The sequence below is a fragment of the Molossus molossus genome, unplaced genomic scaffold (genome assembly GCF_014108415.1).
Source record: "Molossus molossus isolate mMolMol1 unplaced genomic scaffold, mMolMol1.p scaffold_m16_p_13, whole genome shotgun sequence".
Classification (NCBI taxonomy): domain Eukaryota; kingdom Metazoa; phylum Chordata; class Mammalia; order Chiroptera; family Molossidae; genus Molossus; species Molossus molossus.
The window spans coordinates 15,376,497-15,404,301 of NW_023425348.1; the positions used below are offsets into that span (position 1 = coordinate 15,376,497).

At 39.3% G+C, this 27,805-nt stretch overlaps 2 protein-coding genes across 2 annotated transcripts in view; both read right to left on the reverse strand.

Annotated features, from left to right (window-relative positions):
- Positions 1–5,879: 5,879 nt before the first annotated feature.
- The window catches only part of EXPH5 (exophilin 5), a 45,569-nt gene continuing 23,643 nt past the window's right edge, over positions 5,880–27,805 (reverse strand). Inside the window, exons 4-5 of the mRNA XM_036258954.1 lie at positions 15,172–15,307; positions 5,880–11,380 (exon numbers count right to left, since the gene is read on the reverse strand). Coding sequence (XP_036114847.1) covers positions 6,018–11,380; positions 15,172–15,307 — 5,499 coding nt within the window. The 3' untranslated portion in view covers positions 5,880–6,017. The remainder of the gene's footprint in view (positions 11,381–15,171; positions 15,308–27,805) is intronic.
- On the reverse strand, positions 20,600–21,266 carry LOC118628169 (calmodulin-1-like). The gene has a single exon (XM_036258955.1). It carries the CDS (start codon positions 21,232–21,234, stop codon positions 20,785–20,787), a length of 450 nt encoding a protein of 149 aa, XP_036114848.1. The 5' UTR covers positions 21,235–21,266; the 3' UTR covers positions 20,600–20,784.

Below are 27,805 nucleotides of genomic sequence, written 5' to 3' on the forward strand. Positions count from 1 at the left end.
TAAAATTCACCATAGGGACAGTAATGGAAGTTTATATCCCCAATACCTTGCAGAATGCATGACAAATTGGTTACTGAGTAATATTATGGAAATAATGAAATATTTATGCACTTTATGGGATCTAACCTTGCCTCAGCTCATATAAGATTTTTATTAATTAATGACATTAAAAACGAGACAGTTCTCTAACGTCAAAAGAGAAATTTATTAAGAAACAGAGATATCCCTGAAACCAAGGGCAGAGATGCTTCTTATAAACTGTGCCAAGCCTATATAGTGTACTATATAGAAAACTTGAGTTTTCATCTACAAGGCAAAGAATGGTAAAGTTTACATTGCTTCTGTTTAAGAGAACAGTCAGTTACAAATTGAAATCTCTTAACTCTGATTTTTAAACTCCCAAAGAAAAGATTCTGATTAGTTCAGCGTGAGACAGTTTCCAAACTATGTGCCAGTCAGCTCTGGCCATGGGTTAAGGTGATGTTTTATAAAGCCTCCTTGTCAAATGTGGCTTGTGGGATACAAAAAAGAGGAGCAGGCCCTGGCCTGTGTGGCTCACTGGTTGAGCATTGACCTATGTACCAAGAGGTCACTGGTTCAATTTCCATTTGGGGCACATGCCTAGGTTTCGGGCTCCATCCCTAGTAGGGGGCATGCAGGAGGAAACCAATGAATATTTCCCTCTCCATCTCCCTTTCTCTCTCCCTCAAATCAATAAAAACATAGATAGATAGATAGATAGATAGATAGATATTTTATATATATATATATATTTTAAATGAGGAGCAGTTACTAGAAAGGGGCAGAAATGTTATAAACTGAGTGGACAACCAATAGCTGTGAAATTTACATAGCTTTGATGTGAGGATTCCAGGGGCCAGTGCAATTCATAAAAGTATATTGAATGTAGACCTTCCAGTGTCACACACAGATCATACATAATTCTATGTGTCTGAGATTGGAACTTAATATAGAGATGAATGTGAAAGGGAATAGAAATTTCTTGAAGTGTGTCATTTACTTCAAGTTTTCTATTGCCAGAAAATACTTCTTCCCCTCTTCCAGCAACATGACTTTCATGTTTCAGCATGGACATCATCCCTTTCAGAAAGCCTCTCTGAATTCTACTGAGATTAGGTTAATTGGCCTTTGTATGACATACTTATGTTGGGAGAGGCAGTTTGGGCCCTGAATGTCCCTAAACATTTTTGTTGGGTGTGCCAAGAATGTTAAGTCCTTGACCACTCTATTCCTGCTATTTCTCTTGTGTTTGCAGCAAGCAACCTTGAAGGATGAGATAACGTCTCATGAACACAGAACAAGTGTAATTCACTTTCATCTAAAAGCAGTAGTCCCTGCCCTGGCCGGTTTGGCTCAGTGGTTAGAGCGTCGGCCTGCGGTCCGGAGAGACCCGGATTTGGTTTCCGCTAAGGGCACGTACACCTCGGTTGCGGTTTGTTCCCGGCTCTGGTTGGGTCGTGGGGGCGGCAACCACTTGATGTGTCCCTTTCACGTTGTTGTTTCTCTCTCTCTCCCTCCCATTCTGTCTGAACAAAAAACAGGAAAATGTCCTCAGGTGAGGATAAATAAATAAATAAATAAATAAAAGCAGTAGTCCCCTAAAATCCATGTGCTTCTCTTGGAATTCAGGCATCCATGACAGGCCTTTTGCATTGTCCCCACTGGATCTGGGGGTACATTAGTTTTCTAGGGCTGCCATAACAAAATACCATAAACTGGGTAGCTTAACCAATAGAAATTATTTTCTTGCAGTTGTGAAGGCTGGAAGTCCCAGATCAAGTCATCTACAAGTTTGATTTCTTCTGAGGCCTTTCTCCTTGGATTGCCTTCTCGTTGTCTTCTCACTGCATCCTCACATGGTCTTTCTTCTAAACTCTCCCGCTGTCTCTGTGTATGCCCAAATTTCCTCTTCTTATAAAGATACCAATTAGATTGGATTAGGGCTTGCCTCCAGGGCCTATTTTAACTTAATCATCTCTTTAAAGACCCTATCTTCAGCCCTGATAGGTGTAGCGCAATGGCTAGAGTGTTGGCCTGCACATTTAAGCTTATGGGTTTGATTATCGGTCAAGGGCACAAACCTGAGTTTCAGGTTTGATCCCTGCCTGTGGTCCAGGGAGTGTGTGGGAGGCAATCAATTGATATGTCTCTCTCACATTGATGTCTATTTCCTCAGCCCTACCAATGTGTTTGCGAGCAAATTATATACCCTTTAACAAAACCTTTTCTATTTGAATCATCTAGAGAGGATTATGTTATCTATGACTAAAAATCCTATCAGATCCAAAGTATTTTATTTTATTTTTATCCTCACCTGAGGACATTTTTTTTTCCCCCCGATATTTTGTTCAGATAGAGTGGGAGGGAGAGAGAGAGAGAGAAACATCAACGTGAAAGGGACACATCGAGTGGCTGCCACCCGCACGACCCAACCAGGGCCAGGAACAAACTGCAACCGAGGTATGTGCACTTAGCGGGAACCGAACCCGGGTCTCTCTGGACTGCAGGCCGAGGCTCTAACCGCTGAGCCAAACCGGCCAGGGCCAAAGTATTTTAAATTTTAATAAAAGATAGTAAAAATATTTTTAATAAAATACTGCCCATATTCAGGATGATGACATTATCTGGTCCTTGTTAGAGAAACAGTTTTGGGTTGCTTCTCTAAAAATTGATAAGAAAATCTTAAAAAAGAAAAGATAAATCTATTAATTTTGTTAGCAGGAATTAACATTGTATGTCTTACATTCCAATTGGAAAGACCTGTTTATCTTTCATCAGTGCTACTGGACAGTAGATGACCCAGCTCCATGTAGTTCCTCTTCCTCTGCAAATGTGGAGCTCTCGGAGAAATGCCACTGTGTTCATTCCTCCTTTATTAGGCCACCAAGTACAATGATCTCCATTTGTTGGTTGGCTGCTTTTGGGTACAAATAGAAGAGAGAGGCCACTGTTTTTAAAACCAGTAAGATGATTGATCTCATTCAATAGCTACCAAAAGATCTAATATTTTTGTACCCTGCCTCTTTACTGTATAATTTTCTTGAAACTTTCACATTTAAAAATCACCATTTGAGGACAGGAATAAAAACTAAGTAAAGCAGTGCATCTATTTAAATCATTTATTTTAACATTGTTTTAAATTTGCACTTTGTCTTATTTCATATCTAGAGAACAGGTTTGAGAACAAGTACATAAAAGAATTATTAGACAACATTTTAACAAAAGCGCTTAAGGCTTATTTGTTTCAGAACACAGAAGTGCCCGTTACAAAGAGCCCCTAAGTAGTAATACACCACAAATTTGCTTTGAAAAGAAAATATTTACACTGTACATTTAAATGGGATATTCTGAAGCATTATTACTATTAGTAACAATAAACACTTAGCAATAAGGCCTCTTTGACCCTCTGACATCCAATGAAGTATATTACTTTTACAGAGGTGTGGTTTTTCTAATTTGATTCCTATGTTCACCATTACCTAACTGGATTGTCTTTCATCACCTCCAATACAGGCACAAAGTTACCTCCCATACTAAGTTGCTTTTATTAGCTTATCATCAGGCAAAACCTTTTTAGTAGCAGGAGTTTTATTAACATCAACAGTGTAAGGGAATACATTTTTTAGAGGAAAGTCTCTAAAAATTAAAATAATCTTATTAGGCCATATTTTAAATGGACTTTACATGTAAAAATTTATGGTTATTGAAGTCCATTATCTAAACAAGTTGACAATTTACCAGGTACTTAGTTTTGATTCCCTCCTGGCTTATTCCTTTTATGTGAATATTTATTGTAACAATGATTATATCTTTCAGAAAACAAGTTATAAGTATAAAATTATTATAAATTACTAAAGTTATACCAAAATGAATATCAAAAAGCAGCAGTTTGTATGTTTTTTTTTGGTACATGCCCCTAGCGGGAACCAAACCCCGGGACTCTCTGGTCTGCAGGCCGATGCTCTAACCACTGAGCCAAACCGGCAAGGGCTGTATGTTAAAATACATTAAAATTTGCTATACTTCTTTAATGAAGTATTTTATAAAAGTATAAAACTATAGAAGGTGCTATTTTAATGAATTTTCTGTTTTCTTGATTGTTAAGCCAGACCAACAGCAAATATTTTAAATAGTGCATGTTGACCCTCAATTGCCTTTGAAATCATATAGTAGATTCTAGTGCAAAGAATCAGGGCCCCAAAGTCATTGTTTATCCTCACCTTAACTTACCTATGTTAAGAATATTAAGTTACAATGTTGATATAGCCTAAACTCAGTGAAAAATAAGCTAACTTCATTTCACCTTTTGTAGAATACACGTAGACTTGGGTAGTTCCTGAAATAAAACTCGAAAGCTGATCACGAAAAAAAAAAAAAAATCAAGAATCTTAATATTAAAATATTAACTGAATATCTTTTAAATTACATAGAAAATATAGGTCATGGTTTATGAAAATTTTACTTAAATAATCAGATAAATAGAAAAAAAGGAAAGGTAGAATTTACAAACATACATAACACAAAAATAACATGTTATTTATTTTTTACCATGCAAATTTAAATTAAAAAATTCAGAAGAGTTGATTTAAAACTCTATTATCAGCCTCTTTCAGATCAAGATTGACTAGAGCCTGAGTATAAAACAATCTACAGATGTAAGGATTAGCTTTCATGATAGTTACCATATCTAATTCAGTTTTGAGTTGCATGGAAACAATGTAAGCTTGTCCTGTATTTTGCTTCTAGGCAAGGCAATGATTAAGAACATAATAACAAGATAGCACTTTCTTGAATTTTATCTGTTCCAGATCTCCCTACACTTCACCAACACCTATCATTATCCTTAATTCATATGGATAAAACAGACTAGGTGAGAAAAATGGAAAATAAAATTAGGTCAGGAAGCAAATATAAACCAAACAAGGTGAAATTCACTCATGTTGACCTTCACAGTACTAAGATCCAGGATGGAATGCTTTCTGGCATTTTAGCAAATTATCTTTATTCTGATGAGGAGAGAAATCCCCAGAAGCTGTGCATGGCAACTAAAGAGCTAAATGGTGCCCTGGGCAGTTTGGCTCAGTGGTTGAGCATCGACCTGCAGACCAGAGAGTCCCGGGTTTGGTTCCCGCTAGGGGCACGTACCACACACACACACACACACACACACACAAAAGAGCTAAATGGCAAGTTATCAGGGGGTATGGGAAGTTATTCAGTCTAGATAAATTATTGAAAGAATCAGTGACAAGCCCTTAGAAGCTCTGCCTTATAACTTCCTAAAGATTTGGTAAATGATCCCGCATTCCGAGGAGTACAAGTATTGTTTGGCTTACTAGGAATTCAGCTCCCCAGCTATAATCTTAACAAGCACTTCAGAGATGTTCCTCCCTGGATACATGATGGATATAACAGGAAGTCCTTATAAAAATTCCCTTATCTTTGTTTGAAAGAAAAAACAAACAAAGAAAAACCAAACCCTAAACCTCCTAAGTTGATGAGTCCAAATGGATGATAGTATTTACTCCATTGTATCATCCCTACATTTTATTTAATGCTGTCAGTATGGTGTGTGGACCAAAGGAAGCAATACAGTTTTGTAGTCGTACCGGTTAACTAATAAGTTTTGTATGTATCTGGGATATTAGGGTTGTAAATCACAATGAAAGGTATAAAAAAATTCAAGGGAAAAGTAGAGCAGGAAGCCAAAATTGAACAGTGAATTATAGACTAAATGGGGTGTATTGGAGGAAGGCTAAGGATATATACAGAGGAAGAAAATAGCAAAGAATCCCTCAAAACAAGTTTTATTGCTCTGGAATTCAGGAAGTGTGTACACACACACACACACACACACACACTGGAGGGGAAAAAAAGAATATGGGTTGCTTTAGGGCAGGTACTGCCCAAATAGATATTTGTATCTGTCCTTCCCATGGACACACACATACTGTATTTCCATTACAAGCTTTTGGAAGAAATGTTATGAAAAAGCCTCACAGTTCTGACTCTTTGTCATTTTCATGCAAGTAATATTCATCATCTGTGGTTGTGTCTGTGTCACAATCTGAGTCTACTGGATCCTCTTCATAGATGTTAAGTGGTACATTTGGAGATAAGCCATCATCTGGTGTCTGATTGCTAGGAGAATCTGAACTCCATGACTCTGCTGGGTTAGGAGGGTGAATTACAGCATCTTTCAAGAAGCCAGGGTTCTTCAGAAAACTTGGTTTCCATAACCTTCCTTGTGTGAGTGACCTCTTTACATTCTCCAAGAAAGCCAACTGCTGTTCTTTCCCAAATATCCCATAGTCAATAGGTCTGGATATAGATGTTGCAGACTTGGGACCTGTTTCCATCATGCCGCTGTACAAAGCCCAACTTTCATTTTCATCACGGGAGGAAAGCTCAGAAAAAGATTTAAATCTTCGACTGTACTCACTATTGTTAGAGAATTCATTCCCAAGGGTCAGGCGGGTCAGGGCATTGTCAATGGAAGTGCTTTCAGAACAATGGCGCTCCCTGGCTTTTGGAGGATGACTTTTACGTAGCAGATTGCCATGCACATTAGTGCTTTTTAAACTCTTTGAACGATAGGGGTGTGGCTCAGGTATCCACTCCTGAAATGCAGCACTCCTTTGTTGTTGCTGACAACTGGCCAGTGGGATCCTTACTGCAGATTTCTCTGCAGGCTCCAATGGAAGATGAGGGTTCAGCCTCCTCTGATGGCCAGAAATATCGGCTTCCCTGAGGCTGGTGAATGTGGGTTGGGCAAGGGTTCCTGACTTTCTTTCCAAAATCTGAGCTACTGTTACATCTTTAGAATTCTCATACTTTGGTGGTGATTCTGAGATATTTTTAAACTCATTCTGATGTGGTTGTGAAATGTTAGATTTCTGATTGCTAAAGCATATAGAAGCTTCTCTGTCAGAAATTATAGTAGCCTGTAAAGAGTTTTCTGATTTCTTCACATCCATTCCATCATTATTCAACCTGCCCTCATCTGTGGATTCTGCGGACTTTGGAGCAGGCTGAGGGGACAGTGGGTTGCACTCTGGTGTGCCAAGAGATAAACCACCGAAGCCAGAGCTGATCCCACTTTGGGGGAAGATAGTAGCTACATGTCTTCTGGTACTTAAATCTTTAGCTGGAACTTTTCTGCTTGCTTTGGGCATAGCTGCCAATCGGTGTTTAACTGAAGACCTGTTTTTCCTTTTTTCTAGGTCATCCAAGCTGGTTTTATTTTCGTTGCTTCCTGTAGGAAGTGAGAGTTGATCCCGTGCCGATCTCTTCATTTCATCTTTAGCCTTGCCCTTCTTTGTCAGATTTACCTCCTGACTTCTTTGAGGTAGTTTTCTGAGTTCAGACTGCAAACTATCTAAATCTCGTTCACCTGAACAAATCTCCTCGTCAAGATGTAGTTTATGCAAAGCTGGAGTAAGAGCAAAGACTTGGCTTTCTGAGTCAGAAAGTGCTTTATCAGTCTTATTTGGGAAACCTGCTCCTTTGACTTCCCTAGGCTGCAATCCACTAGAACTGTCTTCTTTAGCTATAACTGTGATATCTTTCTGAAGCCACTTGGCACTTCCAGTAGCTGCAATAGCTATACCACTACCTGCACACTCCCCAGAACTTCTTCTGGTTTGAGGATGTTCAATATTACCTTCTAAATGGGCTGGAGGATTAGAAAGACCACTGTTAGCTAATTTAATGGAGTGCTGACGAATTTCAGATTTCTTTTTTGTGACCTTTTTTTCCTGATGCATGGATGAAGTATGCAGGGTTTCACTTTGTAGTTGTTTCCCTCTCTTTTTTCTGCTTTGTGAATTACCTAGAGGTGTTTCAGCTAATTTATCTAGAGAAATCTCTCTAGTTTTAGATTCTCCTTTATGAAGAGAAACATCTGCCTCAACAGGAGCCACTTCCTGTAGTGTAGGTGCTGAGGGCCCAATACTTGGTGATTGTAAAACAGGCTCATTTTCAGTGTTGTGAGAAAGACAACTACTATTTCCCTGCACAGAGCTGACCAGCAGTTTTAGATCTTCAGATGAAGATATTCCTGACTGCTCTTGTGGAGAATAATTGAGTTTCTCTTTTCCTAAAGCATTAGGAAATGTTTCAGTTTCCACTTGAGATTCTGTAAGTGAATCGATATTTTGAGTATACTTTTGAAGGAGGTTACAGAATTTTTTGCTGTGTTTCCTTGGTAGAGTGTAATATATTGAAACTATCTCAAGACACTTGACATTTTCTTTATCACCAGAAACAGAAAGCATACTAGTGGTCTTAAATTTATGTAATGTTTTCCCACTTTTTTCCCCTGACATATCTGAAGAAAAAGGTAAAGGAGCTTCATTTGCTGTCTCAGAGGCAGCAATTTTATCATCCTTTTCAGTGCATTCTTGAATGTGATCCTTTTGGTGGTGTCTTTTGCTTAAAGAACAATCCCTAACAGGTGAGGCACTTTCCAGAGGGTTAATGTTTTTCTCCCAAGGTCTTAGTGTTATATCAGAAGCATCCATGTCTGAGACCAAGCATTTTTCTCTTTCATCTCTTCCAAGTGAGGCATATGGTACTCCTGAAGGACATGACAGAGCCTTGATGAGGAATGGAAGTGGTCCTTCTCTAATGAAAGCAGACCCAGAGTTTGTCATATTGGTCATCTTCTCTGTGGCTTCAGGCACTACTGAAGCGGAGTCTGAAACTACTTTGGAAGATCTGCTTTCTGACTCAGAAGAACTAGAGCTGGATTTGTTTGATGTGTCCTTCCCCATTAGATCTTCCACCTTACTTTCAATTTGGGGTGAAAGTGGTTCATTCTTAAATGAAGGAGCCATTATTTTACTTTCTGACTTCCTGCTATTAATGAGAAAACTGGTTGCTTTTCCTGGTAAGGTACAATAAATTGTGTGGTGCGCAGGAGCCTTGGAATCACTTGCATTCACCTCAATGAGGCTACTGCTGCTGCTGATGGGTGCTGATGTACTTTCTGTTTTGCTCAGCTTTTCAATACAGGATATATGTTGTCTTATTTTTCCTTTTCCCTTTACAGCCCTGAAGGGAGGATATGAATGGCATTTGGCATCAGCCACTTCATTATGCACGGACACACAACTAGCATCACTGCTTTCATTTTCTGATTGGCTCAGGGTAAACTGATTTTGATGTTTGCTGTTATTGTCTTTTTTTTCTCTTTCTCCCAGAGATGGATCTTTGCCTGAAAGACTTTCTCTGGAGACCACTGTAGTAGAAGGAACCACCAGAGCACCAAGAAAAAAATTATTTAATGGTGAAGAATCCAGTACTGTATCTGATGGCAGATCTAAAGAATCACATGGGATACTGTGGCCAGCAGTTTTCTTGCTACCATTGATAGAATAAATTGTGGTACATTGTTCTTCCTTGATATCTAAAATAGCAGACTTTTCCGGAGACTGTGCATTTGGATTACCTGTAGGTTCAGAACGCCAGTGGCTATTTTCAATAGTGCTTAAAATATCTTCATTACTTACGGTAAATTCTTGGTGACAACCTTGATTTGGGTTGGGAAACGATGATGGTGTTCTGCTCTCCTGAATAAAAGGAAAGGAAATTGCTGGGGCAAGTTTTCTGTTTTCAGTGTAACTCTTATCTTCTTTTAGTTCATTGGCCTTATCTCTCTGTGATATATCAATTTTGGAGATATCTTTACTGGAAATGACCCTGGGTGACTTTTTTGAACTTATTGTGGTAGATGCATCAAAAACAAATCTGTTGGTCTTGACTGAGTCTTGGGAAAGGGGACTTTGAAAATCAGCTAAAGGGGTGGAGATCGCTGTCTCTGAAACAGATTGGGGCATTTCACTTGTAGTGTTTGTCTGGTCCATCTTGTTCAGTTTTTTGTCTTTTTCCAAAATATATTTATTCAAGTCTTGCTCATTATTCACTTCTGTGACCAAAGTATTGGGTTGGCTTTGAGGTGGAGAATCAACTGAATCATTGTCGGTCACAGTGACTTTGGTGTATCTTCTTATTGGAAGAGAGGCAGGCTTAATTTCCTGCCAAGTGACTGTGGGATTCTGAAAGCTGGGACCCTGGTGATTTTCTTTGTCATCAGCAATTTGGGAGAAGGAAGTTTTGAATGATGATGCTAGAGTATGAGCAGTTCTAAATGAGTAAGGTTCTTTTTTTACATGTACATCTATAGGAGAACTATCTTGTTGACATTCTGATCCACTAGATTTGATGTGATAGCTTGAACCAACCATGGAGAAAATATTTGGTGTGTCAAAATGAGTCATCTGGTTCCCATTACCTTGTGACACCTCCATGCTCTCCAGTGTGGATGTCTGAGGATCACACTGCCAGGGATGTGGCTCTTTTTGGTTTCTGGAAATATTTGTTCTGTATCTAGGTGAAAATGATCCCCAGTGTTGAGAAAACACACTGCGACCATGACCAGCTGATGCACTATTTGTTTCAATGGAAGTCATTTCAAAGTCTCTGTCAGAAGAAGTGAAGAGTTTCCTGTTTTGCTGAAATCCAGGCCAGAAATAATGTTCTTCCTGTTGGCCCCCAAAATAACTTTGTCTAAATCTCTGTTCCCTGCTTCGTCCAAAGGTATTGCTAAAGAAAGACCTAGCAAATGGGTTGTCCTGATGGTAGAATGGCATATTCTCTGAGTTCTCAAATGGGTCAGGACTCACTGCGCTATCCATGGGGGAATTTAAACTTACATTTTGGTAAATACTCTGTGAACGACAAAATTCATATCTCCTATTCTCTTGAAAACACCTGGGATACATATACTGGTCGGCATGGTCAATTTCCATTGGGGATGGTACCCTTAGGAACCCTTCCTGGTTTGGCCTATCTCTAGAAGAATCTGATCTATTCCATACAATGGACGATAAAGGAGTTCTCTTTGGACTCTGCTGGTGGCTTGGTGGTATAAATTCACTCTTGTGGGTTGTGGCTGGAAAATGTATACTTCTTGCTGTGAAATGCCCTGTAGCTGGTGAGGCTAATCGTTGCCTGCTGTCAAAACACAGAGAAGTACTACCAAAAGTATTCTTTTGCATATAATCTTTTTTGAAGACTCTGGGGTCCCTTGTCCTGTACATATCATAAATTGTCCTTGTTCTAGGAGAAAAGGTTCTAAAACCTTCTCTAGGGGTTCCTGGTCTTAGGATGTCATAGACAGACATATTAGAAGTTCCATTAGAGTGACTTTTGTGTCTTCCTGTGGTATTACTATGTCTGTTCCCACTGGAGTAAAAAGGACTGAACTGTGTTCTTGACCCATAGGTAAGAGGTGTTCTTGTATTCACTGAGCTTGAAGACTGTTCCAGAGCCAGAGTGTTATCCAAATCATCTAAAACTGAAAGAAGAATATGAGTGATTTTTTTGTATAAAAGTTTATAGTCTAATAATAATTTGAATTGTTGGGGTCCCTCTTTAAGAAATATAATCATTTATAATTTTATATTTATCATATTGTCATAGATGTGATATTAGTTTTGATTATATTTTTAGGATAGTTTGACTTTTACAAAGCTGTAATGGAAGTTTCTTTTTCATACTTTCTTCACAGTTAACCTTCCATAATGCCTTATAGGACATAAAGGACATAAAGCAACATTGTTTTCAAACAACAGATTTTAATCATGGTTTCTTTTAGAATATCTTTTGTGTCACTAGGTAGCTAAAATATTTCCTACTGTGATTACCTCAGAGAATTGTAATAGAAATAAGAGGCTGTAAACAACATGTGATTTCTTAGTTCTACTATTAGGAAAACAGCATTACTACCAAAAGTTTAGCACCTAATTTATAAACATTTAGATGGATTTGAGCAATATGTAAAATTTAAAGTTCTATACAATATTGTTAAATGATACACTAATGGTACATTGTTTTTCCTGGAAAAATTAAGGCCCATTAGCACTCCTTTATTTTATTTAAAAAATTTTATTAATTAATTTATTTGAGAGAGAGACATCGATTTTTGTTGTTCCACTTTTATAAGACCCATTAACACTCCTTTAATGCAGCACTTTCTATGTGTCATGCACAATTCTAAGCACTTAATTTATTAACTCATTAAAGCCTCACATAACCTTATAAGATTGGTATTATTAGTAGCCTCATTTAAAAAAAAATTTTTTTTTTTTATCCTCACCTGAGGATATTTTTTTGTTTTTTTGTTTTTGTTTGTTTGTTCAGATAGAGTGGGAGAAAGAGAGAGGAAGAGACAGAGAGAGAAACATCGATGTGAAAGGGACACATCGAGTGGTTGCCACCCACATGACCAACTAGGGCCGGGGACAAATTGCAAATGAGGTACGTGCCCTTAGCGGGAACCGAACCTGAGTCTCTCTGGACTACAGGCCGACACTCTCACCGCTGAACCAAACTGGCTAGGGCAGTAGCCTCATTTTAAAAATGAGGAAACCAAGGCACAAAGAAATGAAGTAAGTTGCTGAGGTCACACAGCTAGTAAATGGATCTGACAGTCTGTCTCCTGAGGCCCTGCACACAACCACTGTGCAAAGCCACCTCTGTGCAATAAAGGCTCACTCTTCACTTTTTTTTAAATGAGTTATAAAGATGATTTCACTATGAGTTCATAATGTCACAAGGTTGTGAAGTTGCCATTGTCAAACAGTATTTACTTTTCTCTCGGTAGCAAGGGCAGAGAATGGTGTCCACATTGGGACTCAGTGACCTCCTTCTAATACCAAGGACCTAGGCCAACACAAGGCCTAGTGCTCATGCTTACTAGGCTCATAGTCTCTGTGTGCTCAGACAAGTCACAGGATATTTTCAGTTGTTTGGGTTTCTTTGAATTGTGTTTATTTATTCACATTTGACATCTTTTCTTCAACAAAAACCTGTTAGAATTTAAGTAGAACCATATCTTCTAAGGTTTTAAGATTCCCTAAAGCCTACATTGTAGTAGATATAATTTTACCATATTCATGTTATAATGAATATAAATAGATTACATGTTTACTGAAGAAATGTTCATGAAAGAAAATCAAATCTGACATGACAAATAAATAATGGGACTATTAAAATTGCTAAGACGCTTTTGGTTTATAGAAATCTTTCATTCTGAGTTACAAAAAATGGTGCATTCTCCTCAGTTATTTAAAATTATTTGTCATTAAAATATTTGATTTTAGTCCTGCCGGTGTGGCTTAGTGGTTGAGCATCGACCCATGCACCAAGAGGTCGCCTGTTTGATTCCCATTCAGGGCACATGCCCAGGTTGTGGGCCTGATCCCCAGTGGGGGGCATGCTAGAGGCAGCCAATTGATGTTCTGTCTCATCAATGTTTCTATCTCTCTCTCCCTCTCCCTTCCTCTCTCTCTAAAAAGAAATCAATAAAGGAAAAGAGAATTTTTAAAATATCTGATTTAACTCTTCAATGATAGAGAAAGTGAGGCATATCAGTATCTGAGTGAATGTACGTGGGAGGGACTTGTAACATGTTAATTAGGGCCAGTGCTGAAGGGGTTTTTGGCATCTATTTTGGGTTATCCCTACCCTATATTACTTTTAAGTTGGTGCTATTAAGATTGCACAGCCAGCAGCAGAACTAATCTTGAGCATTAAGGATCTGTAACTAAGAAATTCTTCAGGGAATCATCCTGTCAGTGCTTTAATGAAAAAAAGAAAAAGATCTCATCTCTGAAATAACTTGTCTCACATATCCACAAATAAAATGATCAAGCAATGCCAAACTGTAAGGTAGGGGAGAAAAATCCCCCAAACAAAAAGCAAAAACTATGTAATGAGTAATAAAAATCTGCCTTTAAAATTAGTTATAATAAAATCTCTTTGATTGCTACTCTCCCTTTCAAGCTGTTCATAATTTTTCTTTCCTGAAATAAAGTCTTTTGTTGACTATAAAAGCAATATGCGGTTATAACAGAACATACAGAAAAGTATAACAAAAGAGGTAAAAAATTACCTGGAATCCTTCCCTCAGAGATAACTACTCCTAACATCCCATAGCAGGATTTTAAATTATTCAAAATTACTTAGCATCCAAAATTATCAATGCTGTTTTACTAACTACTCTAGAGGTAAGAAGAAAAAAAAAATTCTGTCCTGCTTCTCTATATTTTCACAGAGGCCAAGTCAATATTTTCATTTCATATACCATAGCTTTGCTCTAATAGCAAAACCTTTTTCTGAAACACAAATATTCCCCTCTGCTGGGAACCATCTTACTAAAATGGGTCCCCAGGTTGACTGTCCAGCTGGACGCCTCTCACTGACCACCTCACCAGTCCCAACTATAGGACCAATGTAATGTCATTGCCTTTGCAAACTGAATTTAGTTCCTCAAGGTGAAGCTAGTGAATGTTCAGAGTTCACTTTTCCAATGGCTAGGCTTATTTTGATACAAAATAACCTATGTAAAGGGGAGCTATGCTCATATAATAAGATCCATGTGCATGTGGTACTTTTGGAATCTGTTTCTTTATTGTTATTTATTGTACATGGTTAATTGTTTAAAAACAATTATATTTCATCACAGTGCATTCAGGTAGGTCCTAATCAGTAACAATAAAAGTTTATTAAGAACAGTAAACTTTATAGATATATTTCCTAAAAGTGTATTTCCCTTCCACCTGAAGTTAAATATTAAATATTATTACCATTCCATAGATTTATCAGCCCTGGTCTGAGAATATTTGCTTAGATTATATTTAAATAAAAGATTCTTTAATATTTGTGTTAATAGTGTATAACAGCTTCCTTTTTAGATAAAATAAACAAGAGGACTTCAAAAATAAAGCACAGCCCAGACTGGTGTAGCTCAGCAGTTAGAGCATTGGCCTGAGCACCAAAGGGTCTGTTTGATTCCTGGTCAAGGGCATGTACCTGGGTTGCAGGTTCAATACCCACTCCAGTCGTTTGGGGGCATGTGGGAGGCAACTAATTAATGCATCTCTCTCACATCAACGTTTCTCTCCCTCTCTCTCTCTCTCTCCTTCCCACTGCCCTTCTACTCTCTGTAAGAATCAATGGAAAATATATACTTGGGTTAGGATAAATAAATAAAGTACAGAGTTTGATATGTTTTGAGTATTTTCATACACACTGTAATTGCTTTAGTACTGGGAGTTGCAAAGGCAATTTAATGCATAGACTTACCTTGGAAAAACTCATTCTCCAGCACGGAAGCCTCCCACAAAGGCATGCCACTTCCCTCCTTCATGCCTGCTGGCTTGGGGACAAATGTACTGTCAACTGGTTGATTTTCCAGAGGTGAATTGTATCGTTTTGCCTGCTAATTTTAAAATAGAAAATGCAATATTATTTCTGGACCTTCTGTTGCCAGAATACTCACATGTTCCCACAAAAAAGTCCCAAGCTTAAAAGTACTAGTCTAAGGATTACCATCAATTTTCCTAACATTCGTTTCTCAATTTATAATGTTTTGTCATTTTCAAGTGATCACACACTTCTCCATACTACATTAATTCTTTTACTATAAGTCTTCAGGCAAGATACCGGGTCTTTCTCTGCCAAAGATTCCCACAAACATAAACAGCACTACACCCACCTTAGGGAGATTCCTCTAAAACAGGAAAGAAATTGATCTCTCTTAAGTTGGGAGTGTTGTCTCCTTGGCCCCAATGGCTAAAATTTTAGATTTCTAAACACTGTACATATTCTAACAAGAACTGGTTAGCTGAAGCTTGTAGTGGACCCTAAGATTTGTGAACGTGATGGATTTTGGGGTTGGGGGAAGTGTTTCTATCCAGAGTTCACATAGAATGGTGGAACCTACCAGACAGATCTAAGATGCTGATTAGTTCTGAAACAAAGGTGCTGAAAAGTATGACCTTATAAAATTATTTTTCAAAAATCATTTTTAGTTTTACAGGATTTAGGAGAATGATGTAGAGCTAAAGTTGTTTTCCTTACTAGCAAATGTTTATTTTGATTTCATCAAATCCATCACTGCCCTACTTTCAAGCTTCATTTGTCCTCATAACCTTGGGGGAATTATCCACTCCCACACCTTCACTTTCTTTTGCCAAAACTCCATTTGCACTTCCTCTGTCAAACTGGCTCTGTCACTCCTGACTCCACCTTAGCTAATTCTGCACCCATCCCTGAACCAGGCTACCACTTTCCACTCTAGTGTCTTTGTTTTTAGTCCACTCTGCTACCAGTTCTTGCCTCTTGAATTCCTTTGTTTCCCAAGTTTTCCCTTTACATTTGATGTTTGCCATTACATTTCATCTCACCCTGAATGCCTGAGAACAAATCTTTAATCTTTCCAAACATCCCACTTTTTCCTTTCTCCATTCAGCACAGGTCTGTCCAATTCTAAAGCTCAGGTTCCCTTAATCCCTACATTCCTCACAATCTAGTATTTTTAGTCCTGCCTGGTCCCCTTCTCAAGATCTAGGTCAGTTATTTCTTACAGAAGCCCTGCCCAAATTTCACTGACTGTGGCTTTCGGTTCTATGGGCAAGCCATAAATGAATGTACACAAAGGAGATTTATTAATAAGAAACAATACAATGATAACATGTTAGTCATTGGATATAATTTAACAAGCTAATATAAAATTCAGAAGTAAACAAATGTTAGAAGCAAAACATAACTATAATGAGATACCAACTGTAGGCAATAAAATCAAAAGCTAGTCATTTGAGAAATCCGATTAGTGACAGCTAAATTGTTTTCTTTGTAAAATGCATAATATCTTGATAGATATTATTCTTTTCTGTGCCCTTCCTTTTGTTTCTCCAAGTCTTTATTTGTGCTAATAACCATTAGTCATGCATCTTTAAGTTCATTCTTCCAAAATCTGCAGTTTTAATAGTTGGTACAGACTAAATACACCTGATTAAGTGAATAGCAAGTATCATTGTTTCTCAACCATTTTAACATCCAAATTCCAAATTTCCTCTATGTAGACCAGAGTACGTTCTTTTGGCTTCCTGGATTACAGCCCTTTGTAATGAAAATATATACTGAAATGAAAAATATAGGAACTGAGGGCTCAGGTAAAGAGATGAACCCCTTCAAGCTGGGAAGGATTATTACCATCTAGAGAACCTGAATATAACCTCCTTTGGTTCTATGTCTGCCAGATCCTCTACTTCAAGACCAACCCGCCCTGGCCGGTTTGGCTCAGCGGTTAGAGCGTCGGCCTGCGGTCCAGAGAGACCCGGGTTCGGTTCCTGCTAAGGGTGTGTACCTTGGTTGCGGTTTGTCCCTGGCCCTGGTTGGTCGTGTGGGTGGCAGCCACTCGATGTGGCCCTTTCACATCGATGTTTCTCTCTCTCTCTCTCTGTCCCTCCCACTCTACCTGAACAAAAAATGAAAAAATGTCCTCGGGTGAGGATAAAAAAAAAAAAAAGACCAACCCTACTCACTCTACATGTTGAGAACAATTGCAATACACAGAGGTCTAAATGATATGACCAAGAGAAAATATGGAGAATTTATCACACTCAACCTTAACTCTGCAAGAATTTTTTCCTCAGTGATAAAACCTAAAAAGTAACTGTTAGTCAGTGGTAGGTATCAGACATAGAGAAGATTGAACACTATGAGTGCTCTGTAGACCTCTTCTATTTAAGTTATATGTGGGATATTAGTATTATTAGCAGTAGTAACTATACATTAACTATTCTAAGCAATGTGCTTAGGGCTTCATATGAATTACTTTATTTCATTATTTTAACAACCCTGTGAGGTCGGTACTATTATTATTCCCACTTTGAGAAGACTGCACTGAGTAAAGTTGGGCTTCAAGTGGTCATTTGCTTCAGGTCACATAAGTGGAGGGAAGGATGCATTTCCAGGCTGCTGGATTACAGAGCCCATGCTGAACCACCTCTCTCAACTTTTTTATTAATTTATTGGTGTACTATATCCTAGTGGTAGGCATCTTCTTCTACTTTTTTTTTTTTTTTAATCCTCATCTGAGGACATTTTTGCATTCATCTTCAGATACAGCAGGAGGGAGAGAAAGAAACATTGATGTAAGAGAGACACATCGACTGGTTGCCACCCACACAACCCCAACCGGGGCTGGGGACAAACTGCAACCGAAGTACGTGCCCTTAGCGGGAACCAAACCTGGGCTTCTTTAGTCTGCGGACCGATGCTCTAACCGCTGAGCCAAACCGGCCAGGGTAAGTAGGCATCTTCTGAAGCCAAGCACAGGCCTTAGAGCTATTGGACAGCACCTGGAACTTCCCCATACCCAGAGTGGACGCAACGTCCTCCGGGGCCCAAAGCACACAGATCCCCCGCCAGGGCTTAATTTTGAACTCAGAATTCCCTCAAAATACTATGCCATGCCATGAGGTTGCCATAAAAAATGAAGTGTATTTCCCATTACTGGCCTGGTGGATGAGGTTCAAACACCTTTGTGCAGCAAAATTGTGCCAAAATCATTTTCAAGCTTTTGATTTAGGGCTTTCTTCCTCAACTCTCTTCAAGGGCCTGGTGCTCTGAGTGCAGCACACACAGTTCTGTGAAATGCTGCGTACTTCCTCCTAGGCCTCCATGTCTCTGCTCCTGATCTTTGCTCTTTCTCCCTTCTCCTGGAAAAAATATCAACTCACCCTTCCGAGTTTGGTTCATAGATCATGGTCTCTCTGAGCCCTGTTCCAATTCTCCCAGGAAGAATGAATTACCATAGTGTGTCTGTACACGCCTCTGGTATGATGCCTATTATGTCAATCAAAGTTGTTTACATTCTTTTCGCTTTTACTTTACACCAGACTTCTCTCTTTCCTCCTTACTATACATTTCAGTCCCCACCCTGATCTGAAAAACCAGGGATTTAAAAACAAATGAATCAGGACCCTGGAAGTGGACCAACTTCTGAAATAACTCAGAAAGCACAGTATTCTCCTTTGTGTCCTAAGCACCTAGTGTAGCATCAGCATATAAGAAATTGACTAATACTTACTGAGTTGACTTCTACCACTGCTCTTCATACAATATTGTTTCCCACGTCTAAACTCTTACGAAGTTTTTGTGTACCCATTTGGAACCAACTATCTTACACTTGATAACATTATTTATTTATGCAGTTTTCAATATACTTTCAAAATATCCTATCTCATTTGATCCTTAGAACAAATTTGTGAATTAGGTAAGGATTATCATTCCCATTTTTCAGATGAAAAACTTAGTCTTGGTTAAGTGATATGAATAGTAAATGGTAGCACTGGCTACTCACACTTTTAAAAAAATTTATTTATTTATTTTTGTTACAGATGTTTCTCCTTTTTTCCCCACTGATTCCCTCCTCCCCCTCTCTTCACACCCTATCCCCAGCTTTGTTGTCCATGTCCATTGTTCATGCATACATGCATATAAGTTCTGTGGTTTATCTCTCCCCCATGACCCACTCTTCTGGGGAGTGTCCATCTCTACCCCACTTCCACGTCTCTGGGACTACCTCATTCCTTAGACTGTTATCTCCATTACATTCCACAAATAAGTGAGATCATATGGTACTTGTCTTCCTCTGTTTGGCTTGTTTCGCTTAGGATAATACTTTCCAGGTCCCTCCATGTTGTCTCAAAGAAAAAGAGATCTTTCTTTCTTACAGCTGCATAGTACTCCATTGTGTATATGTACCACAGCCTTTTTATCCATTTGTCCGATGGACATTTGGGCTGTTTCCAGATCTTAGCTATTGTAAATAGTGCTGCTATGAACATGGGGGTACATATGTTCTTTCTGATTGGTGTTTCAGGCTTCTTAGGGTATATTCCTAGAAGTGGGATCACTGGGTCAAATGGAAGTTCAATTTTTAATTTTTTGAGGTAACACCATAGTATTTTCCATAGTGGCTGCACCAGTCTGCATTCCCACCAGCAGTGCACTAGAGTCCTCTTTTCTCCACCCCCTCACCAACACTTGTTGTTTGATGATTTGTTGATGGCGGCCATTCTGACAAGTGTGAGGTGATACCTCACTGTTGTTTTAATTTGCATCTCTCTGAGGATTAGTGACGTTGAGCATTTCTTCATATGTCTCTTGGCCATTTGTATGTCCTGTTTGGAGAGGTATCTATTTAGCTCCTCTGCCCATTTTTAAATTGGGTTCTTTGTCTTCCTTTTGTAGAGTTGTATGAGCACTCTATATCTATTGAAAATTAACCCCTTATCTGAGTAAAATTTTTTTATTGGAAAACAAATATACAACTTGGAATGGATCTGAGGCAAATTGTGCCATAAGCAGATTTTCTTTAAGTGGTTAAACAATGTTTAAAAAGCAAGTGACAATAAAAGAAAATGCTTCTGGTACAGGACCAGCAGTACAAAAAAATAGTGTATGAGTACTTGGATAACACACCCGTTTTGCATTAGTGCAACTTTTACGTACATATTGTCGACTGTCCATAGTCCATGTAGAGTTACAACTGTACACTTCAACAACAACATGCTGACAGTTCCTAAAGAAAACTACTTAAAAAAGGCTTAACCCAGATGTTCCCTCATTTGACCAACTCCATCTAAGTCTAGATGTGCAGAAGGGCTTAGATATATCCAGAGTAAGCCACATGCAACATATTACTTGATCAATTTTTCTAAAATAAGGTTTCAGGACAATGACAGTAAGATAAGGGAAGAAAACATGGAGGAATGAAGTCCTAATTACTATACATGCATATTTTTTTTTGACAGTAGGGGGAACCTTTTACAGATAAGTTACAAACAAAGAAAAGGCAAATAAACAATTTTGTACAAGAAATTTAACACATTCTGTACAATATCTTCACTTTGCTGTCATCATTTGTACAAACTTTTCATAGTTTACATGACCATCACCATCAATATCTGCTTCCCTGATCATTTCATCAACCTCTTCATCTGTTAACTTCTCTCCAAGGTTTGTCATCACATGGCGAAGCTCTGCTGCACTAATATAGCCATTGCCATCCTTATCAAACACATGGAATGCTTCTCGAATTTCTTCTTCACTGTCTGTATCTTTCATTTTTCTTACCATCATTGTCAGAAATTCCAGGAAGTCGATTGTGCCATTACCATTAGCATCCACTTCATTAATCATGTACTGTAACTCTGCTTCTGTGGGATTCTGCCCAAGAGACCTCATTACAGTTCCCAATTCCTTTGTTGTTATAGTTCCATCACCATCCTTGACAAATAGTGAAAAAGCTTCTTTGAATTCTGCAATCTGCTCTTCAGTCAGTTGGTCAGCCATGCTGCAAGTGCTACCGGTCTCTGAGACGCTACCACACAACCACTCAGCTCACTCGCTCCACTCAGACTCAACCCCTTATCTGATATAGCATTGGCAATTATGCTCTCCCATACAGTGGGTTCCCTTTCCATTTTGAGGATTGTATCTTTTGCTGTGCAGAAACTTTTTAGTTTGATGTAGTCCCATGTTGCCTTAGGTGATGTATCAGTGAAAATTCTGCTTCATATGATGTCTGAAATTTTGTTGCCTACAGTTTCTTCTAGGACTTTTATGGATTCATGAGTTACATTTAAGTCTTTTATCCATTTTGAGTTTATTCTTGTGTAGGGTGTAAGTTGATGGTCTAGTTTCTTTTTTTTTTTTTGCATGTAGCTGTCCAATTTTCCCAACACCATTTATTAAAGAGGCTGTCTTTACTCCTGTATGCTCTTCCCAACTTTGTCAAATATTAATTGAGAATATTGCCTTGGGTCCATTTCTGGGTTCTCTGTGCTGTTCCACTAGTCTATATGCATGTTCTTGTGCCAGTACCAGGCTGTTTTGATTACAGTGGCTTTGTAGTATAACCTGAAATCTGGCAATGTGATCCCTGTAACTTTGTTCTTTTTCAAGATTGCTGTGGCTATTCGGGGTCTTTTTTGGCTCCATATGAACTTTTGAAGCATTTGTTCTAGTTCTGTGAAGTATGTCGTTGGTATTTTGATGGGGATTGCATTGAATCTATAGATTGCTTTGAGTAATATAAACATTTTAATAATGTGAATTCTTCCAATCCATGAACAAGATATGTGCTTCCACTTTTTTATATCTTTCTCTATTTCTTTTTTCAATGACCTGTAGTTTTCTGAAAATAGGTCCTTTACATCTTTGGTTAAGTTTATTCCTAGGTATCATGATTTTTTTTTGCCACAATGGTCAGTGGGATTGTTTTTTCAGTTTTTCATTCTGAGTTCATTGACGTATAAGAATGCCATCGATTTCTTGACATTAATTTTGTATCCTGCTACTTTGCCAAATTCATTTACTAAGTCTAGTAAATTTTCGATGGAGTCTTTGGGGTTTTCTACGTATAGTATCATGTCATCTGCGAATAATGACAGTTTGATTTCCTCTTTTCCAATTTGGATCCTTTTTATTTTTCCTTCCTGTCTGATTGCTGTGGCTAAGACTTCCAGTACTATGTTAAATAAGAGTGGTGAAAGTGGGCATCCTTGTCTTGTTCCTGTTCTTAAGGAAAATGCTTTTAATTTTTGCCCATTGAGTATGATGTTGGCTGTAGGTCTTTCATATATGGCCTTTATTATGTAGAGATATGATCTTTCTATTCCCATTTATCAAAAATGGGTGCTTGATTTTGTTGAATGCTTTTTCCGTATCTATTAATATGATCATATGATTTTTATCTTTCATTTTGTTTCCGTGGTGTATCACATTTATTGATTTGCAAATATTGTTCCCAACGCATCCCTGGAATGAATCCCACTTGGTCATGGTGAATAATTTTTTTGATGCATTGCTGAATTTGATTTGCTAGTATTTTGTTCAGGATTTTGGCATCTATCTTCATCAGGGATATTGGCCTGTAGTTTTCTTTCTCTGTAGTGTCTTTTTCTGGTTTTGGAATTAGAATTATGCTGGTCTCATAAAATGAGTTTGGAAGTCTTCCTTCTTCTTGAATTTTTTGAAATAGTTTGAGGAGAATGGGTATTAGTTCTTTGAATGTTTGGTAAAATTCCCTGTGAAGCCGTCCAGGCCTGGGATTTTATTTTTTTTGCTGGGAGAATCTAGATTACATCTTCAATTTCTTTTGTTGTTATTGGTCTGTTCAAGTTTTCTATCTCTTCCTGGTTCAGTTTTGGGAGACTATGTGTTTCTAGAAATTTGTCCATTTCGCTTAGATTGTCGAATTTTTTAACGATCCTTTGTATTTCTGAGGTGTCAGTTATTACTTCTCCTCTTTCGTTTTTGATTTTGTGTATTTGGGTTCTCTCTGTTTCTTGGTGAGTCTAGCTAAGGGCCCATCAATCTTGTTTATCGTTTTAAAGAACCAGCGCTTTGTTTCATTGATTCTTTGAATTGTTTTTTGGTCTCCATGTCATTTATTTCTGCTCTAATCTTTACTATTTCCTTCCTTTGACTTGCTCTGGGGTTTTCGTTCTCTGTTTTTTTCTTTGCTTTCTAGTTCTGTAAGTTGTGAGGTTAGATAATCTGTTAGAAATTTTTCTTGCTTTTTGAGGTAGGCCTGTAGTGCTATAAACTTCCCTCTCAGAACTGCTTTTGCTGCATCCCATAGCTTTTGTGATGTTGTGTGTTAATTTTCATTGGTTTCCAGGAAGTTTTTACTATCTTCCTTGATCTCCATGGTAACCCATTCGTTGTTCAATAACATGCTATTTAGCCTCTATGTTTTCAAATGTCTTTGCATGTTCTTATGTCAATTGATTTCTAGTTTCATGCCATTGTGATTTGAGAAGATGCTTGATATGATTTCAATCTTCTTGAACTTGTAGAAATTTAGTTTGTGTCCTAACATGTAGTCTATCTTTGAGAATGTTCCATGTGCACTTGAGAAGAATGTGAATTCTGCAGTTTTGGGGTGTAATTCTCTGTAGATATCTATTAAATCCATTTGATCGAGCACTTTATTTAGAGTCTGTGTTTCCTTGTCAATTTTTTGTCTAGAGGATCTATACAGTGATGTCTGCGAGGTGTTGAAGTTCCCTGCTATGTTTGTATTGCTGTCGATTGCTCCTTTGAAGTCCTCCAAAAGATTTTTAATATATGTTGGTGCTCCTATATTGGGTACATATATGTTTACCAAGGTTATATCTTCCTGTTCGATAAATCCTTTCAATATTATGTAGTGGCCTTCTTTGTCTCTAGTTATGGCCTTCATTTTGAAATCTAATTTATCAGATATGAGTATTGCTACCCCAGCTCTTTTTCCCTTTCCGTTTGCTTGGAAGGTTTTTTCCCATCCCTTCACTTTCAACCTATGTGAATCTTTTGTTGTGAGGTGGGTTTCTTATACACAACATATATGTGAGTTATGCTTTCTTATCCAGTCAGCTACTCTGTGTCTTTTTATCAGAGCATTCAAGCCATTTACATTTAAGATGATAATTGATATGTACTTATTTATTGCCATTTTTGTTTAGTGTGGTTATATTTTTCTTCCTATTTCTTTTACTCATTACAGCAGTCCTTTTAGCATAGTTTATAGTGCTGATTTGGTGTTAATATATTCCCTTAGCCTTTTTTTTTTTTTTTTGTCTGGGAAGCTCTTTATTTGACCTTCTACTTTGAATGATATCCTTGCTGGATAGAGTAGTCTTGGATTCAGATCCTTGTTTTTTAACACCTTGATTACTTCATGCTACTCCCTTTTGGCCTGTAGTGTTTCAGCTGAGAGCCTTATGGGGTTTTCTTTGTAGGTAACCTGTTGCTTATCTCTTGCTGCCTTTAGGATTCTCTTTTTGTCTGTCATTTTGGGATTTTAATTACTATGTGTCTTGGTGTGGGCCTGTTTGGGTTGTGCTTACTTGGGGCTCTCTGTGCTTCTTGACCTTGAATGCCTTCTTTTTTCACTGTTCGGAAAGTTTTTTGTCACTATTTTTTCAAATACATTCTCTAACCCTTGTCCATTTTCTCCTCTTCAGGGGCTCCTATGATGTGAATGTTATTACGTTTCCAGCTGTGCCACAGTTCTCTTAAGGTGTCTTCCTGTTTTTAATTGTTTTTTTCCTTTTGGTTTTCTGATTGGTTGATTTTTTTTCTACCCTGTCTTCTAATTCACTGATCTGGTCCTCAGCTTCCTCTACTCTGCTGGTTAGTCCTTCCAATGTGTTCTTGATTTCTGCTATGTCATTCTTCATTTCCACTTGGTTGGTTCCAATGTTTCTATATCTTTACTCATGGTGCTGATGTCCTTACTAATGCTGTTGAGCTTCCTCAATATCATGGCTCTGAACTCTACCTCTGATAATTTGCTTAGGTGCATTTTATTTATCTCATCTTTGATAGAGTTCTCTTGTTCTTTCATTTGGGATTTGTTTCTTTGTTTCACCATTTGGCTATCTCAGTGGGTTTTATAGCCTGCCAAATTTTCCCTGTGGGTGTTTGTGTTCTGCTGTTTGTGGCTTCCTCTGCTGGGCTTGGATGAGCCTCGGTGGGCCCACGTTAAACACCACTGTCAAGTCTTACTTTCCTGGGTAGATTTTCAAGCTCAAGAAAGGTTTAGTTATCCTCTAGCGTTTTCCTCTAGGCTAGTAGTCTCAGTTACTCAGTGCCTTGGAATGTAGCTCTGGTGTTCTGCATAAGTGGTTTTCCAGAGGGTGGGATAGATGCTGGTTATTAATGAGCCTCAATTTGCACTTTTTTTTATCCTCACCCAACGACATTTTCCCATTTTTTGTTCAGATAGAGTAGGAGGGAGGGAGGGAGAGAGGAGAGAGAGAGAGAGAGAGAGAGAGAAAGAGAGAGAGAGAGAGAGAGAGAGAGAGAGAGAGAGAGAGAGAGAAACATTGATGTGAAAGGAATACATTGGTGGCTGCCACTGGCATGACCAACCAGGGCCAGAGACAAACTGCAACCAAGGTAAGTTTCCCTAGTGGGAACCAAACCTGGGTCTCTAGGGAATGGGAATGCAGGCCAATGCTCCAACTGCTGAGCCAAACTGTCCAGGGCCTCAATTTGCATTTCTTTGCCTCATGTGGGAAAGACTGAATCTACGGGGTGGGGTGGGGGAGGGGCGCTGCTCTTTCCCACAGCCTTGGGAAGGAGCACCTGGCCATTGTTCTTTGTAGCCGCAACTCAGCAAAAGCTCTGAGTGCCTTCCAAATCCCGGGTGTCCCCACAGAGTTTCAGCCTAGTCTGCTCTCCCTCTGTCGTAGCCCCCAGGTGAGTGGTTGTGGCTATTTTAGCACTCTGTCCTGGCTCTCTGCGCTGTGGAGCGGGCTTGGTCTTTATTCTCCAAGTGCGCTGCTCACAACTAAGACTGCTGCTGTCCTTGGGCTCCCAGCCCACCACCCTCTCATGCCTCCGCAGATCCTATCAGTGTCCCTGGTTATATGGTCCTGTCCTGCTGCTTTTCTGTTGCTTCTTTCCGAGGATTTGCCTTCATTTTAGTTGTAATTCCCATTTGGTCCTAGGAGATCATCTGTGTAGCTTCTATTCACTCAGCCTCCATTTTTACATCCTCTAGGCCTATGTTGTGCGCAGCTGGGTAGCACAGGCCTTTCTGGTGTCCCTGCACCCTGCAGGTCCCATGGGTAACTGGATCGTACAGTCCCTTTGAGGATCTGGCTCTATGCCTATGTTATGGGCTGCTGGGTCGCACACGCCTCTTTGGTGCTTCAGCACCCTGCATGTCCTGCAGGTAACTAGATCGCACTGTCCCTGCTGGGTTGCACAGGCCTCTCTGGTGCCCCTGCACCCTGCAGTTCCGGGGGATGGGTAGCTGGATTGCACCAGTCTCTCTGGGGCTCAGGCTTCCCACTGCACTTGTGAGCTGCTGATCCACACAGGCCTCTGTGGAGCCCAGGGTCCCGCAGCTGGTGCTGGGGAGTGCTGCTGCCCCGTGTGGCTCAACTCCTGCTCAGCTTTTGCTGTAGTTTTGGGAATGGGTCTCAGCTGCTGGTCTGTGCTTCTGTTGCCAGGGAATGGATGTCTGCTCCCCAGCCTCTGTTGTTGGGGGTATCTCTCCATTCTGATCAGGCTGCTACTATGGGGGATGGTGCTGGGCTCTGGGCTGTCTGCGGCTTCTGTGCCTGGTACCTTGGCAGCTCCACTACTGTGCACTGGTCTGTGTTGACACAGGGTGTCCACTTGTCCCATGGTGCCAGGTGTGCTGGTGGGCTCAGGTTGCTGGGTCCTAGCGATCCCACTGCCTCCTCCCAGGGAAGACTCAGGATCTTCCAAAATGGTGGGACCTCCCTATGGCGCAGGGAGAAGCGCTTTGAAGGGCCGCTTACCGCGGTAGCTGGCTGCTCCTGTCCACAGCACAGGAACTTTCTGCTCCATGGCTCTGCACAGCTTGGGTTTGTCATCCACCTTCACGTCCACTTTCACTCTCTCACACACTCACCCTCCCTCAGGTCCTGCCTGCCACCATCTTCTCGCTACTCACACTTATATGATCTGATCTCTAACCCTGATCTTACCACTATGTTGCTTTTTACTGTTGTTTTACTAATGTATGTATTTGTAATGTAAGCTCTTTGTAGACAGGAAGCTCACTTTAAACCTTCCATACCCTCCATGCACACTACTATGGACTGATTTACAATATACCAAGGTAGAAAATTAAATTAATAGCCCTGGCCAGTTTGGCTCAGCAGTTAGACGTTGGCCTGCGGTCCAGAGAGATCCGAGTTCAATTCCCGCTAAGGGCACGTACCACAGTTGCAGTTTGTCCCCGGCCCTGGTTGGGTTGTGCGCATGGCAGCCACTTGATGTGTCCCTTTCATGTCGATGTTTCTTTCTGTCTCTCTCTCTTCCTCTCTCCCTCCCATTCTATCTGAGCAAAAAATGGAAAAATGTCCTCGGATGAGGATAAAAAAAAAAGAAAAAG